The sequence below is a fragment of the Pleurodeles waltl genome, chromosome 6 (genome assembly GCF_031143425.1).
Source record: "Pleurodeles waltl isolate 20211129_DDA chromosome 6, aPleWal1.hap1.20221129, whole genome shotgun sequence".
NCBI classification, from domain to species: Eukaryota; Metazoa; Chordata; class Amphibia; order Caudata; family Salamandridae; genus Pleurodeles; species Pleurodeles waltl.
The window spans coordinates 79,851,499-79,867,658 of NC_090445.1; the positions used below are offsets into that span (position 1 = coordinate 79,851,499).

At 47.9% G+C, this 16,160-nt stretch overlaps 1 protein-coding gene and 1 non-coding gene across 2 annotated transcripts; one reads left to right on the forward strand and one right to left on the reverse strand.

The window, feature by feature from the left end:
• The first annotated feature begins 1,264 nt into the window (after positions 1-1,264).
• Positions 1,265-1,337, forward strand: TRNAK-CUU (transfer RNA lysine (anticodon CUU)). The gene has a single exon. It is a non-coding gene; the product is annotated as a tRNA-Lys (tRNA).
• A 439-nt stretch (positions 1,338-1,776) lies between these two features.
• LOC138299243 (syncytin-2-like) lies at positions 1,777-5,083 on the reverse strand. Its single transcript, XM_069237375.1, has 2 exons — positions 4,234-5,083; positions 1,777-3,390 (listed from the first exon to the last, which is right to left on the reverse strand). Exons 1-2 carry the CDS (start codon positions 4,380-4,382, stop codon positions 2,547-2,549), a joined length of 993 nt encoding a protein of 330 aa, XP_069093476.1. The 5' UTR covers positions 4,383-5,083; the 3' UTR covers positions 1,777-2,546.
• Between the last annotated feature and the right edge of the window lie 11,077 nt (positions 5,084-16,160).

A 16,160-nucleotide genomic window follows, 5' to 3' on the forward strand; every position in this document is an offset into this window, starting at 1 on the left:
TACTGAAAACATAGGGACTTCACTATGAGCACTGGGCCCTGGCTAGCAGGATCCCAGTGAGACAGTGAAAACACCCTGACATACACTCACAAACAGGCCAAAAGTGGGGGTAACAAGGCTAGAAAGAGGCTACTTTCTCACAGCCTTACACCACTCGGCCATTCCGGCAGCCTGCGGAGCACTGCTCTGGAGGCTGACTGCCACCTCGCGAAACAGACAGAGTTCGCACTGTTCTCTACTGGACATTTAAGTATGTGCCCAGAGACAGGTTGAGAGGACAGATGCATGTATGTACCAGAGTGAGCTCCAGAGAGACTGATGGGGACATAAGACTGGGGTAGAGCGAGAGATGGAGAAAGAGAAAGGTGCTTGTGTCGAGTCAGCAGCAGAGAAAATGAAACAAAGGGGCCTCCTATCATAACCACACACTACTGCCTCACAAAGTACACACAGAGGGTGTGTGAAATGATATAGACACAGCAGCCCGGCTAGCTCAGTCGGTAGAGCATGAGACTCTTAATCTTGATGCTTTTAAAAGGCTTCTCCATTTTCGGGTTTAACATTAACTCTCACCTTTTTCAGATATTTCGCTGAGGCTTAAAAGTACACACACACACATCCTGCAGTTTGCCTCACGATTCCCACAGGACTTCACACAACGCAGCACTTCCCGCCCTGGGAGGCGCCGCTGGGAGCGGTCCTAGGCCGAGCCTTTCCTGCGCCCTTTCCTAGCCTGAGCCGCCCGTGCTTACAGCGAGCTCGGAGTCCGCTCCGGTCTGTCCTGTCCCCCCCCATCCTTTCAAAAAGAGGAGTTTAAGGTCTCATCCCCGCTGGTGTTATGATTAAAGTAGGTATGAAAACTACTTTATGTCAGCAGCGGGATTTGACCACGGGACTGGGGAAGATATTGCTCTTGAATGTGGCACATTACACCGCTCGGCCATTCCGGCAGCCTCCGGAACACGTCTCTGGAGGCTGACTGCCACCTCGCGAAACAGGGAGAGTTCACACTGTTCTCTACTGGACATTTAAGTATGTGCCCAGAGACAGGTTGAGAGGACAGATGCATGTATGTACCAGAGTGAGCTCCAGAGAGACTGATGGGGACATAAGACTGGGGTAGAGCGAGAGATGGAGAAAGAGAAAGGTGCCTGTGTCGAGTGAGCAGCAGAGAAAATGAAACAAAGGGGCCTCCTGGGATAACCACACACTACTTCCTCACAAAGAACACACAGAGGGTGTGTGAAATAACATAGGCACAGCAGCCCGGCTAGCTCAGTCGGTAGAGCATGTGACTCTTAATCTCAGGGTCGTGGGTTCGAGCCCCACGTTGGGCGTGATGCTTTTTAAAGGTTTCTCCATTTTCGGGTTTAACATTAACTCTCACCTTTTTCAGATATTTTGCTGAGGCTTAAAACTACACACACACACATCCTACAGTTTGCCTCACGATTCCCACAGGACTCCACACAACACAGCACTTCCCGCCCTGGGAGGCGCTGCTGGGAGCAGCCCTAGGCTGAGCCTTTCCTGCGCCCTTTCCTAGCCTGAGCCGCCCGTGCTTACAGCGAGCTCGGAGTCCGCTACGGTCCGTCCTGTCCCCCCCCCATCCTTTCAAAAAGAGGAGTTTAAGGTCTCATCCCCGCTGGTGTTATGATTTGTTAGAGGGAAATCTGTTAACAAAATGAGACAGATCAATTTGACACAATAATATAGGTTTAATCGATTTTCAGCTGGGAACAACAGACAGTCTCAACATAGAGGCCATGACTGAAGTTCAAAGTTCTGGTTCAAACACCAGTAGCATTTATACTGTAAAAACTACAAAAAACTGTGGTGAAGAGTTCACCATTGACGTAAGCAACTTCAAGCAGTACAGATAAGATAATGAGGTGCCTCTGGAAAGAAGCACATGCACTTGTTGGCCTCATGGGTGGGTAAGTTACACTGACGTCATTCACCATATCTATCTTTTTGCACAACAAGAGATTATATGTTGCGTGCTGCTCATGGTAGCCCTGCCTTGCAACTACTTATCTGACCCTTTACACAATTCCCCTTAACACGATATGAATGACTTGTGGTTTTTAGGACCCCTGTGCTAAGGAAGGATACACCCTTCTGTTCCACCCTGTTCATGCTGAGTGAACATTATGAAAGCAACAGTTGGTGCAGCTTTAAAGAAAAACTCTCATTCTAATGTGGCTGGGGCTTCTTGTGTGTTTCAGCACAGCTAACTTAACAATGCAGCATGTATATATGTTTCCTAACTAATAAGTGTTTGTTTGTCCTAAATATGACCTGTCTTTTCTATTGAACCCACAGTCTGTCTTTTTTAAACATGTCATGTATTAAGCCTTTCACTACTTACATTGGTTTACAACTATCTAGCCTAAAATGCTTGTATTGGGTTTTGGGAATTTATGTTTGTTTGTATGTGATGTATTACTATTCTTCCTACATCATTCCTCCCTCTAGTTGATTATTCAACTACGTTTCCTACCTTCCTATCTATTAATGAAATTAGGGGAATCATCCCATACCCACTACTCTGTCCCTACCAATTTAGCTGTCATCCTTTTGCAACATGCTATTATTACCTGTAAAATAAGACACATGAAAAGCAACAACACAATCAAAGGCAACAAGGCCTTGAACAACCCCGACATCCAGGACGGCACCCATTCGAACCAGCCCTCAAACCACCTATCAGCGGCACCCCCCTCATCGATCATTTTCTTTTGTAGATCATGCAATGTCTGAATGGCCTGAGTTAATGTCCCATTGTCCGCATCATTGGCCGGCACATAAGTACAACAGGCCAATCCAATCTTCTTACACACCCCTCCTTCCATGGCCGTCACTAAATCAAGTACATATCTGTGTTGTATTATCATCAGCCTAAGGGCTCGAAGTTCTTCCTTGATAGCATTGAATCCATCTTCAGTTGCATTTATGGTCTTCATCAATTCAAAGCGCGTGATCTGCAGCCAGCGTGCAGTTGCCTTCACCTGAATGAATGGTAGGATGCTACCAAAAAAGATTTGGGCATCATTAAATAGTCTGTGTTCCTGTGGAACATCTTTCCACACTTCAGTACCAAGAAACTCAGCAGCTCGTTTTGTCCGGTAATGGTGAAGCAAGGTTGTTGGACGGCTCATGGGATGGTCGTGTAACTGAGAGATGTCCACACCTGGTATTACCAGGGAGGGGATGTGCAAAGTCACTAGGGAACAGAGGCCATTCCAGTTCGGGGGTAGTTGCATGTGGAGCCGGGCCCCACACATCCAGTAGTGATCCATCAGGCTGGAGGTGCCGCCCTGCATATCAGCGTTGTAGGTGGTGATGTTGCAGTTGAGGTTACTCCCCACCTTCACTGTCCCTTTCCCTCTGAAACAAAGAGAAAAATGTGTTAATTTCATTGCTATTCTAGGGTGTATGGTAGTCCCTGTCCATGTATATCTCTGTATGTTCGCATCCCATATTTCCTGACATTGACCTATTATCGTATTAAAGCTTAGTGGACCTTGTGTCTTGGTACCATTCCATAATGATATTGCTCTACATGTGAACTTGGCCTCGGTATGCCATTTATCATGGGCAAATACTGATCCTGTGATACTAAGAACTGGCCTGCCTGCGCAATCAGGGGGCAGTGGTTCAGCTAAATAGTTGCTACATTCAGATGATGGGTAAGACCTTCCAAAAATACCTCGACGTAATACCCATTTTTCCCAATCTGGGTGAAACATTGTTTGCCCTGCTTCCTTCATTCTTGATATCTCTTCCATTATCCCTTGTTTTTCTGTCAGGACTTGTAGGACTTCTGGGGTGGTGTCAAATCTAGTTGTGTTAACTCGTGCAGTAGCAGGACTAACGTGAGTTGGCTGTAGCTGTGCTCTTATTCTGCATAAAAATAGGTGCAGGAGACAATGTGTAATGTTTGGGGATACCTCTTTAGGGAGATGCAAGTTATCTACTCCAGCAGCATGGGGGATGAGAGAGCATACATAACAACTGGTATTGGATGTGGATGTGCCTATACTGTGCATGTGCTGATACCACACATTGTCAAACAAAGCAATATGGAGAGGGTGATGGTCAGTATTATTATCAACAGTTCTACGCATGCATGTAGTAATTGATATAGGATCAAAAAAAATTAAATATCCAAGGGCTAAAAGCAGCAATATCAGTGCAACGAGGAGGAAAAACAAACATAAAATACATAACTGAAAAGAAGAATTGTCTAAGATTGAAGCTTTAGAGGGAGGCTTTACTCCGGTTGCTTCTCCTGTTCTCCCCCCTCTTTTTCCTGCTCGGTGTCCAAAGGGATGGATGGCATGGTTGGGGCCAGGCCGATATCCTGGAGGTGGTACCATGGTTTGTGGCCTTGGACTTTCACTGCTGTAGTTGTGCTGTCTGTCACTGGGAAGGGTCCATTGAATTTGCAGTCCTTCCACTTTCTGACAAAATTGCGAATATATACTAAAGTTCCCAAAGGTAATGGTGTTTGTTGATCCTTTGCAGGAGATGCGTTGGCGCGCTTCTTGGCTGCACGTGTAACCTGTTTAGAGAAGAACTTTGCAACTTTGGTTAGCTCAGACATGTATTCATTCATTTCAGTTTGTACAACCTCAGGTGCACTCTCAGTCTCCAATTTATGTCTAGTTGATGGCACAAATGTGCTCATTGTTCTACCTGTCACTATTTGATGTGGAGTTAAATGATGATCTGATCCTGGGGTATTTCTCAAAGCAAAGAGTGCCAAAGGGAGGCAGTATAGCCATTTCTTCTTCAATGTCACACATAGCTTATTTATTCTGTTCTTGAGGAGGCCATTAAGGCGCTCCATAATTCCATTGCTTTGCGGATGATAAGGTGAGGACAATTTATGTGTTATTCCTAACAAGGTGGTGAGGTGAGAAAAGATATTATTGACAAAATGGGTGCCATTGTCCGATCTGATCCCCTCAGGGACACCCCATCGCGGTATTACCTCACAAATCAAAAAATTTGCAGCAGATTTGGCATCACAGTGAACACAAGATCCTGCTTCAATCCACCTTGAGAATGGGCAGACTACAACTATCAGATAGCGATAATGATTGCCTCTGTCAATCATATCAATGTTGTCAATGTGCAGTTCCTTAAAGGGACCTTGTGGGCGAGGTATTGTGGAAGCTATTACCTTAGATGTGGGATTTAGTGAATACTGCTGGCACACTGTGCAGGTGTGTATGTACATTGTAATCATCTCATGTAAGTTAGGGACAAACCAATCCTGACGTATTTGGAGGGACATATTGTCTCTAGCAGTATGTGAAGGAAGATGTAGCTGGTTTAGAGCTATAAGTAGCAATGCTTGGGGCATGACAGGCTTCCCTGTTGATATTTGTCTGTATATTAAATATGTTCCTGTCTGTGTGCATCCTCTGGCTTCCCACAACTGTTTCTCATGTTCTGGTGCATTTTCTTGTATCTCTCTTATATGCAGGTGAGCTGTCTCTGTGTAATGTCTGGATGCATTCAAAGAGTCTGAAGATGTCAATGTTTCACTAGCTAACAAAACTGTGGTATGTGTATCACTAAGAGGGTGTGTTGCTGCATCTTTGGCTGCCCAATCTGCCAGGGCATTTTCACGGGACACAAAATCCTGAGCATTAGTGTGGGCTGCGCATTTCACTACTGCAACTGCGTGTGGCAGTGTTAAAGCTTGTATCAAGTCCTCTAAAAGGGGGCGGTGCATGACAGGGCTTCCATCAGACTTGAGAAATCCCCGTCTATTCCACCGCATAATGCTGGAATGCACTGTTGTAGTAACATAGGCTGAATCAGAGTATACTGTTATTGTTTCTCCTTCCCCTTGTTTGAGGGCTGCCACTAAAGCTACTAATTCAGCAGCCTGGGCTGAATATTAAGATGGCAAAGTTATCTGTTCAGTTATCTGCAGTGTGTCTGAAGAGTTGTGCTGCATCGCTCTGACCACTGCAGCACCTGTATGTCTTACCCCTGTGTCCTGATCTATTGTGGAAGATCCATCCACAAAATACACAACACTACCTGGAATGGGGTCTTCTGTTGCTTGGCTACACTCATCTGGAGTATATGTGGCACAATCATGGGCATCATCGTCAGTGTCTGAAATGGGGTGTGCAAAGAAGGTAGCAGGATTGACTGTGTGGCATTTAACCACCTTCAAGGATGGTAATGATAGTATTATCTCATAGCCTGATACTCTCTGTGTTGTTAGTGTTGTTTTAGCTTTCTGGATTATTGCAAACACAGCATGTTCAGCATACAGTGTCAAGGGTGCACCCATGACAATGGGAGCACTTTTCTCTACTGCAAAGGCTGCTGTGGCTAGTGATTGTTCACAAGGGTAATGACCTTTCATGACAGAATCAAGTAGGCCACTAAAATATGCAATTGGTTTGTGGCCTAAAGGATACTTTTGGGTGAGGACAGCCATCATCACCTGGCCATTACAGTGGCAAAAAAGAAAAAACTCTTTGGTATAGTCTGGTGTTCCTAACACTGGTGCATTTGTTATTTCTGTTTTTATCTTACTGAAAGTTTGTTTCATCTCCGTAGTCCATGTTATCCTGTCTTTCTGTGTTTTTGCCTGTTTGATAGATGCAAGTAGTGGGGATATTAAAGTACTGTAGTCAAAAACCCATTGTCTGACATAATTACATAAGCCTAGGAACTTCTGCATTCCTTTCACAGTCTCAGGTTCTGTCATCTGCTGAATGGATTCTGCTCTCCCTGGCATAACTCTACGGCCTGATGCTGATAGTAGTTGCCCCAAGTATTGAACTTCTTCCTGGCAGTACTGTAATTTGTCCCTGTCTACCTTGTAACCTCTTTGAGCAAGGGTGCACAACAGGGACACAGTGTCCTTCCTACACTGCTCTTCTGCTAGACTACAGATTAGTAGGTCATCAACATACTGCAAGACTGTGCTGTCACATTGAAAATTGGCGAGGTCATTCTTGACCGTTATGTTAAAGACACTAGGGGACTCACAGTACCCTTGAGGTAATCTGGAATACAGGTACTGTGAACCACGATAGGAAAATGCAGTCAAATAATGACTGTCTTGGTGCAGGGGAATGCTGAAAAATGCGTTCTTCAAGTCTATGACTGTAAAGTACCTAGCATCTTGGGGTATGTTGGTTAGGATGATGGAAGGATCAGGTACTACAGGGAATTCTGGTATCACTATGTCATTAAGGGGGCGCAGGTCTTGAATCATGCGCCACAAATTTCCCTTGGCCTTCTTTATAGGGTAAATTGGGGTGTTGCAGGGGGATACACCTGGGTATATGACTCCCTGCTCCACCAATGCCTGTATAACAGGTGCAATGCCCTCCTCTGCTTCTTTGGATAGAGGATATTGTCTCACTCTTGGCAGTATTGCTCCTTCCTTCAAAGTTATTCTGAATGGTACTGCTGTGCGGACGAGGCCTACATCATAAGGGCCTTTTGTCCATAAGTTAGAGGGTACCTGCGCAAGGTCATTATCTTTGATAGGACTGGAGACATTTATTGGTATCACAGGCCTTGTCTCCAGTGTGGTGCGTAAAGGTACACTGTTTTGAAAAACAATCTCTGTCCTTCTAAAGTCATCAGCAAACAACTGGTCATCTGATATGTCGCCCACCTGCATGTTGGGATCACAAAAGATGACACATGCCCACATCGCACCAGTGTGGTCACTTGCCATCAGGGTCCCATAGGTGGGGGACACTTCTAGATCCTCTATTTCCAGAATGAGGTTTTTGTCTAATGTTTCAAAACAGGGGCCCTGTCATCTAAAGAGGACGTTTTTGGGTAATTCAACTATTTTCCCTGTCAGTTCTGGTGTTTCTGCTATGATGGTGTACACTGCTCTAGTAAAGGCTAAAATGTCTACAGGTCTGGCTCTAACTTGGTTACCATCGGGGGGTGTGTAACCATTGTCATGATGCGTGTACTAGATACTCCAGGTGTTGAACAGATCATAGTCCCATCCTCTTCAAAGTGAATAGTCATGTTTAATTTTGCCATGAGATCACGTCCTAGCAGATTAGCTGGTGCATTTGGGGAGAATAAGAAACATCCATCAACATACCTCCCCCCAATTTCCATCTCCACAGGTTTAGTGAATGGAACCCTCATCACAGCCCCGGAGAAGCCCTGTGTGTCCATTGATAAATTTGACAATGGCAGTCCCTTCTCACCGATACAGGACCTAGTGGCCCCAGTGTCGATGAGAAAGGTGTATTCCTTGTCATTTATGGCTACCATCACAGTGGGTTCCTCATCTGGCCTGTGGGTTACCGATAAGACTGGATACATGAGACTTCTCCTTGGGCACCTTCATTGGGCATATCCTCCCATGTAGTTTTGCTGGAATGGGTTCCCTCCCCTGACAGTTATCCCTCCTTGTAAGTTCTGGTGCTGCAAGGTGGGCTGCACTGTCTGCTGTGGCCCATACTGTATTTGGAGCACTGATTGCTGTAACTGTTGAGGCTGTATCTGTGGTTGAGGCTGCATTTGTATTTGGGGCTGTAAAGAAATGGCTCCCTGTTGCAGTTACCCCCCTACTTTTTGCCTGATACTGATGCTGACTTGACTGAGAAGTGTGCTGGGACCCTGCTAACCAGGCCCCAGCACCAGTGTTCTTTCACCTAAAATGTACCATTGTCTCCACAATTGGCACAACCCTGGCACCCAGGTAAGTCCCTTGTAACTGGTACCCCTGGTACCAAGGGCCCTGATGCCAGGGAAGGTCTCTAAGGGCTGCAGCATGTCTTATGCCACCCTAGGGACCCCTCACTCAGCACAGACACACTGCTTGCCAGCTTGTGTGTGCTGGTGGGGAGAAAATGACTAAGTCGACATGGCACTCCCCTCAGGGTGCCATGCCAACCTCCCACTGCCTGTGGCATAGGTAAGTCACCCCTCTAGTAGGCCTTACAGCCCTAAGGCAGGGTGCACTATACCACAGGTGAGGGCATAGGTGCATGAGCACTATGCCCCTACAGTGTCTAAGCAAAACCTTAGACATTGTAAGTGCAGGGTAGCCATAAGAGTATATGGGCTGGGAGTCTGTCAAAAACGAACTCCACAGCTCCATAATGGCTACACTGAATACTGGAAAGTTTGGTATCAAACTTCTCAGAATAATAAACTCACACTGATGCCAGTGTTGGATTTATTAAAAAATGCACACAGAGTGCATCTTAGAGATGCACCCTGTATTTTACCCAATTGTTCAGTGCAGGACTGACTGGTCTGTGCCAGCCTGCTGCTGAGACGAGTTTCTGACCTCATGCAGTGAGAGCCTTTGTGCTCTCTGAGGACAGAAACAAAGCCTGCTCTGGGTGGAGGTGCTTCACACCTCCCCCCTGCAGGAACTGTAACACCTAGCAGTGAGCTTCAAAGGCTCAAGCTTCGTGTTACAATGCCCCAGGGCACTCCAGCTAGTGGAGATGCCCGCCCCCTGGACCCAGCCCCCACTTTTGGCGGCAAGTCCAGGAGAAATAATGAGAAAAACAAGGAGGAGTCACTGGCCAGTCAGGACAGCCCCTAAGGTGTCCTGAGCTGAGGTGACTCTGACTTTTAGAAATCCTCCATCTTGCAGATGGAGGATTCCCCCAATAGGAATAGGGATGTGACCCCCTCCCCTTGGGAGGAGGCACAAAGAAGGTGTACCCACCCTCAGGGCTAGTAGCCATTGGCTACTAACCCCCCAGACCTAAACACGCCCTTAAATTTAGTATTTAAGGGCTTCCCTGAATCTAAGAATTTAGATTCCTGCAACTACAAGAAGAAGGACTGCAAAGCTGAAAACCCCTGCAGAGGAAGACCAGAAGACACCAACTGCCTTGGCCCCAGAACTCACCGGCCTGTCTCCTGCCTTCCAAAGAACCCTGCTCCAGCGACGCTTTCCAAGGGACCAGCGACCTCTGAATCCTCTGAGGACTGCCCCGCTTTGAAGAATACAAGAAACTCCCGAGGACAGCGGCACTGCTCCAAAAGAACTGCAACTTTGTTACAAGGAGCAGATTTAAAGACCCCTGCAACTCCCCGCAAGAAGCGTGAGACTTGCAACACTGCACCCGGCGACCCCGACTCGACTGGTGGAGAACAACCAACTCAGGGAGGACCCTCCGGCGACTCTACGACTGTGAGTAACCAAAGTTGTCCCCCCTGAGACCCCACAGCGACGCCTGCAGAGGGAAACACCAGGCTCCCCCTGACCGCGACTGTCTTAACTCCATTTCCCGACGGCTGGAAAAGACCCTGCACCCGCAGCCCCCAGCGCCTAAATAAACGGAACTTTTGTGCAGGAGTGACCCCCAGGAGGCCCTCTACCTTGCCTAGGTGGTGGCTACCCCGAGGAGCCCCCCCCTTGCCTGCCTGCACCGCTGAAGAGACCTCTTGGTCTCCCATTGAAAACCGAAGGAAACCCGACGCTTGTTCCCACACTGCACCCGGCCGCCCCCGCGCTGCTGAGGGTGGACTTTCTGTGCTAACTTGTGTCCCCCCCGGTGCCCTACAAAACCCCCCTGGTCTGCCCTCCGAATACGCGGGTACTTACCTGCAGGCAGACTGGAACCGGGGCACCCCCTTCTCTCCATTGAAGCCTATGTGTTTTGGGCACCTCTTTGACCTTTGCACCTGACCGGCCCTGAGCTGCTGGTGTGATAACTTTGGGGTTGCTCTGAACCCCCAACGGTGGGCTACCTTGGACCAAAAACTGAAACCTGTAAGTGACTTACTTACCTGTTAAAACTAACAATAACTTACCTCCCCCAGGAACTGTTAAAATTGCACTGTGTCCACTTTTTAAACAGCTTATTGTGTTTTATGTGAAAAGTATACATACTAAAGTAATGATTCAAAGTTCCTAGAGTACTTACCTGCAATACCTTTCAAACAAGCTATTACATGTAAAATTTGAACCTGTGGTTCTTAAAATAAACTAAGAAAAGATATTTTTCTATAACAAAACCTATTGGCTGGATTTGTCTCTGAGTGTGTGTACCTCATTTATTGTCTATGTGTATGTACAACAAATGCTTAACACTACTCCTTGGATAAGCCTACTGCTCGACCACACTACCACAAAATAGAGCATTAGTATTATCTCTTTTACCACTATTTTACCTCTAAGGGGAACCCTTGGACTCTGTGCATGCTATTCCTTACTTTGAAGTAGCACATACAGAGCCAACTTCCTACATTGGTGGATCAGCGGTGGGGTACAAGACTTTGCATTTGCTGGACTACTCAGCCAATACCTGATCACACGACAAATTCCAAAAATTGTCATTAGAAATTGATTTTTGCAATTTGAAATTTTTCTAAATTCTTTAAAGTCCTGCTAGGGCCTTGTGTTAGTCCCTGTTAGCATTTCTTTTAGAGTTTAAAAGTTTTGTAAAAGTTTGAATTAGATTCTAGAACTAGTTTTAGATTCTTAAAAAGCATTACAACTTTTAGAAGCATAATGTCTAGTACAGATATGAATGTGGTGGAACTCGACACCACACCTTACCTCCATCTCCAGATGAAAGAGCTAAGGTCACTCTGTAAAATAAGAAAAATAACAATGGGCTCCAGACCTACCAAACTACAGCTCCAGGAGCTGTTGGCAGAGTATGATAGATCCAACCCCTCTGTGGATGGCAACACAGAGGATGATGATAGTGACTTGGAGGGTGATTCCCCCCCACCAGTCCTATCTAGGGTGAACAGGGCTTCTCAAGCCCTGACTCCAACAATAATAGTCAGAGATGCTGGCTCCCTCACAGGAGGGACCAGCACCTCTGAAATCACTGAGGATAACTCCAGTGAAGAGGACATCCAGTTAGCCAGGCTGGCCAAAAGATTGGCTTTGGAAAGACAGATCCTAGCCATAGAAAGGGAAAGAAAAGAGATGGGCCTAGGACCCATCAATGGTGGCAGCAACATAACTAGGGTCAGAGATTCTCCTGACATGTTGAAAATCCCCAAAGGGATTGTAACTAAATATGAAGATGGTGATGACATCACCAAATGGTTCACAGCTTTTGAAAGGGCTTGTGAAACCAGAAAAGTGAACAGATCTCACTGGGGTGCTCTCCTTTGGGAAATGTTCACAGGAAAGTGTAGGGATAGACTCCTCACACTCTCTAAAAAAGATGCAGAATCTTATGACCTCATGAAGGGTACCCTGATTGAGGGCTTTGGATTCTCCACTGAGGAGTATAGAATTAGATTCAGGAGGGCTCAAAAATCCTCGAGCCAGACCTGGGTTGATTTTGTAGACTACTCAGTGAAAACACTGGATGGTTGGGTAACTGGAAATGAAGTGCATGACTATGTTGGGCTTTATAATTTGTTTATGAAAGAACACATTTTAAGTAACTGCTTCAATGAAAAGTTGCATCAGTATCTGATAGACCTAGGTCCAATTTCTCCCCAAGAATTGGGAAAGAAGGCAGACCACTGGGTCAAGACTAGGGTAACCAAAACTTCCACTGGGGGTGACCAAAAGAAAGGGGTTACAAAGACTCCCCAGGAGAAAGTGGGTGACACTAGAAACAAAGAAAAAGAGTCCTCTGTAGGCCCCCAAAAACCAGAACAGGTGGGTGGGTCCCAAGACACAACCCAAAACAAAGGTGGGTACCAGGGTAAGAGCTGGGATGCCACTAAGGCATGGTGCCATAACTGTAGACAGACAGGGCACCACACCAAGGACATTTCTTGTCCCAAAAACAAACCCCCTAGCAAAATCCCAGGGGTAAGAAGTGTAGCCATTGGGGATGACTCCTCAGATGAGGAGGTCTTCATAGCTTTCAACTGGAAAAAGGGCCCAACAGGTGAGTTGGAGATTCCAGAGGGAAGTAGACACTTCCACCACCTACAGGTGAATGGAATCCCAGCCACTGCCCTGAGAGACACTTGTGCCAGTCACACTATTGTGCATGACAGGCTGGTGTTCTCAAACCAGTACATCCCAGGTGAGACTGCCAGAGTAAGAGTTAGCCCAGACAGGGTCACTGATAGGCCTGTGGCTTTTGTGCCCATAGAAGTGGGTGGGACTTTTAGCTGGAGAAGGGTGGTAGTTAGTACAGACCTCCCCCTTGATTGTCTCCTTGGAAATGACTACCCAGAGGTTAGTCAGAGCCCAAGAGAAGAACTGGTCCAGTGCCAGTCCTCTCCCAAGGATTCTGGAGGTCCTGCCCCTGCAGTAACTGCAAGTAGGCCCAAGAAGAAAAAGAAAAGAAAACAGAATAGGAAAGGTGGGCAACCTTTAGCCAAGGTTCCAGCAAGCCAAGGAGATTCTGCTCCAGTAGGGGAGAACTCCAAAAGTGGCACTGGTACAGTCCAACCTGACCCACAAGAAGTCCTGGCTAGTCAGGCAACTGTTAAGCCTGAGTGTGTGGCTCCTCAGCTAACAGAAGAAAGAGTGGAAGAAGGGTGTTTACTACAAGATGTGGTAACCCCCACTCTAATACAGCAGACAGGCACCCTGAACCCAAAGAAGCCTGTAACTTAGCCCCTTCCCTTGTAGGTGAAGAGCTAAAGGTGTGGTTCTGGGCCCTGACAGCTGTCAGTGGCCTCTGCTGGGTGTTAGCCTTTATGGCTGCACTATCCTTGGCATGGTGGTCTGACCCCATGCCAAATAGCAAGTTAGGCCCCCTGACCCTGTTGGTCATGGTGGGGTTACTCCAGCTCTGGGTAACCTCTTTGGGTAAACTAGGGGTGACCCTGGCTAAGATAAGATTAGCAGAGGTGGATACCTCTAACCCCAAAATAGAGAGAATGGGTGGAGACATTAAAGACACAGACAAGAGGCAATTCAGACTAGGTCCTATCACTGTGGAAGTGGGTCAGTTCCCCAGAGGGAATGACCTGAACAGGAGGATGTAAGGCAGAGTAGGCCCTGCAACAAACCAGCCTATTTCCTCTACTCTTCCTCGCCTGACAGACTAGGAAGACTCTCCCAGCTTTGGCTGAGTCTCCTGGCCTGTGGGCTGGGGGGGGCTTGTGTAAAGAAATGGCTCCCTGTTGCAGTTACCCCCCCACTTTTTGCCTGATACTGATGCTGACTTGACTGAGAAGTGTGCTGGGACCCTGCTAACCAGGCCCCAGCACCAGTGTTCTTTCACCTAAAATGTACCATTGTCTCCACAATTGGCACAACCCTGGCACCCAGGTAAGTCCCTTGTAACTGGTACCCCTGGTACCAAGGGCCCTGATGCCAGGGAAGGTCTCTAAGGGCTGCAGCATGTCTTATGCCACCCTAGGGACCCCTCACTCAGCACAGACACACTGCTTGCCAGCTTGTGTGTGCTGGTGGGGAGAAAATGACTAAGTCGACATGGCACTCCCCTCAGGGTGCCATGCCAACCTCCCACTGCCTGTGGCATAGGTAAGTCACCCCTCTAGTAGGCCTTACAGCCCTAAGGCAGGGTGCACTATACCACAGGTGAGGGCATAGGTGCATGAGCACTATGCCCCTACAGTGTCTAAGCAAAACCTTAGACATTGTAAGTGCAGGGTAGCCATAAGAGTATATGGGCTGGGAGTCTGTCAAAAACGAACTCCACAGCTCCATAATGGCTACACTGAATACTGGAAAGTTTGGTATCAAACTTCTCAGAATGATAAACTCACACTGATGCCAGTGTTGGATTTATTAAAAAATGCACACAGAGTGCATCTTAGAGATGCACCCTGTATTTTACCCAATTGTTCAGTGCAGGACTGACTGGTCTGTGCCAGCCTGCTGCTGAGACGAGTTTCTGACCTCATGCGGTGAGACCCTTTGTGCTCTCTGAGGACAGAAACAAAGCCTGCTCTGGGTGGAGGTGCTTCACACCTCCCCCTGCAGGAACTGTAACACCTAGCAGTGAGCTTCAAAGGCTCAAGCTTCGTGTTACAATGCCCCAGGGCACTCCAGCTAGTGGAGATGCCCGCCCCTGGACCCAGCCCCCACTTTTGGCGGCAAGTCCAGGAGAAATAATGAGAAAAACAAGGAGGAGTCACTGGCCAGTCAGGACAGCCCCTAAGGTGTCCTGAGCTGAGGTGACTCTGACTTTTAGAAATCCTCCATCTTGCAGATGGAGGATTCCCCCAATAGGAATAGGGATGTGACCCCCTCCCCTTGGGAGGAGGCACAAAGAGGGTGTACCCACCCTCAGGGCTAGTAGCCATTGGCTACTAACCCCCCAGACCTAAACACGCCCTTAAATTTAGTATTTAAGGGCTTCCCTGAACCTAAGAATTTAGATTCCTGCAACTACAAGAAGAAGGACTGCAAAGCTGAAAACCCCTGCAGAGGAAGACCAGAAGACACCAACTGCCTTGGCCCCAGAACTCACCGGCCTGTCTCCTGCCTTCCAAAGAACCCTGCTCCAGCGACGCTTTCCAAGGGACCAGCGACCTCTGAATCCTCTGAGGACTGCCCCGCTTCGAAGAATACAAGAAACTCCCGAGCACAGCGGCACTGCTCCAAAAGAACTGCAACTTTTTTACAAGGAGCAGATTTAAAGACCCCTGCAACTCCCCGCAAGAAGCGTGAGACTTGCAACACTGCACCCGGCGACCCCGACTCGACTGGTGGAGAACAACCAACTCAGGGAGGACCCTCCGGCGACTCTACGACTGTGAGTAACCAAAGTTGTCCCCCCTGAGCCCCCACAGCAACGCCTGCAGAGGGAAACCCCAGGCTCCCCTGACCGCGACTGTCTTAACTCCATTTCCCGACGGCTGGAAAAGACCCTGCACCCGCAGCCCCCTGCGCCTAAAGAAACGGAACTTTTGTGCAGGAGTGACCCCCAGGAGGCCCTCTCCCTTGCCTAGGTGGTGGCTACCCCGAGGAGCCCCCCCCTTGCCTGCCTGCACCGCTGAAGAGACCTCTTGGTCGCCCATTGAAAACCGAAGGAAACCCGACGCTTGTTCCCACACTGCACCCGGCCGCCCCCGCGCTGCTGAGGGTGGACTTTCTGTGCTAACTTGTGTCCCCCCCAGTGCCCTACAAAACCCCCCTGGTCTGCCCTCCGAAGACGCGGGTACTTACCTGCAGGCAGACTGGAACCGGGGCACCCCCTTCTCTCCATTGAAGCCTATGTGTTTTGGGCACCTCTTTGACCTTTGCACCTGACCGGCCCTGAGCTGCT

Coding starts and splice junctions, on each gene's coding strand:
- LOC138299243 (XM_069237375.1), bottom strand. CDS start 4,382: ATGGTACCACCTCCAGGATATCGGCCTGGCCCCAACCATGCCATCCAT. Junction 3,391..4,233: donor TTAGACAATTCTTCTTTTCA/GTTATGTATTTT, acceptor TCTTTGTTTCAG/AGGGAAAGGGACAGTGAAGG.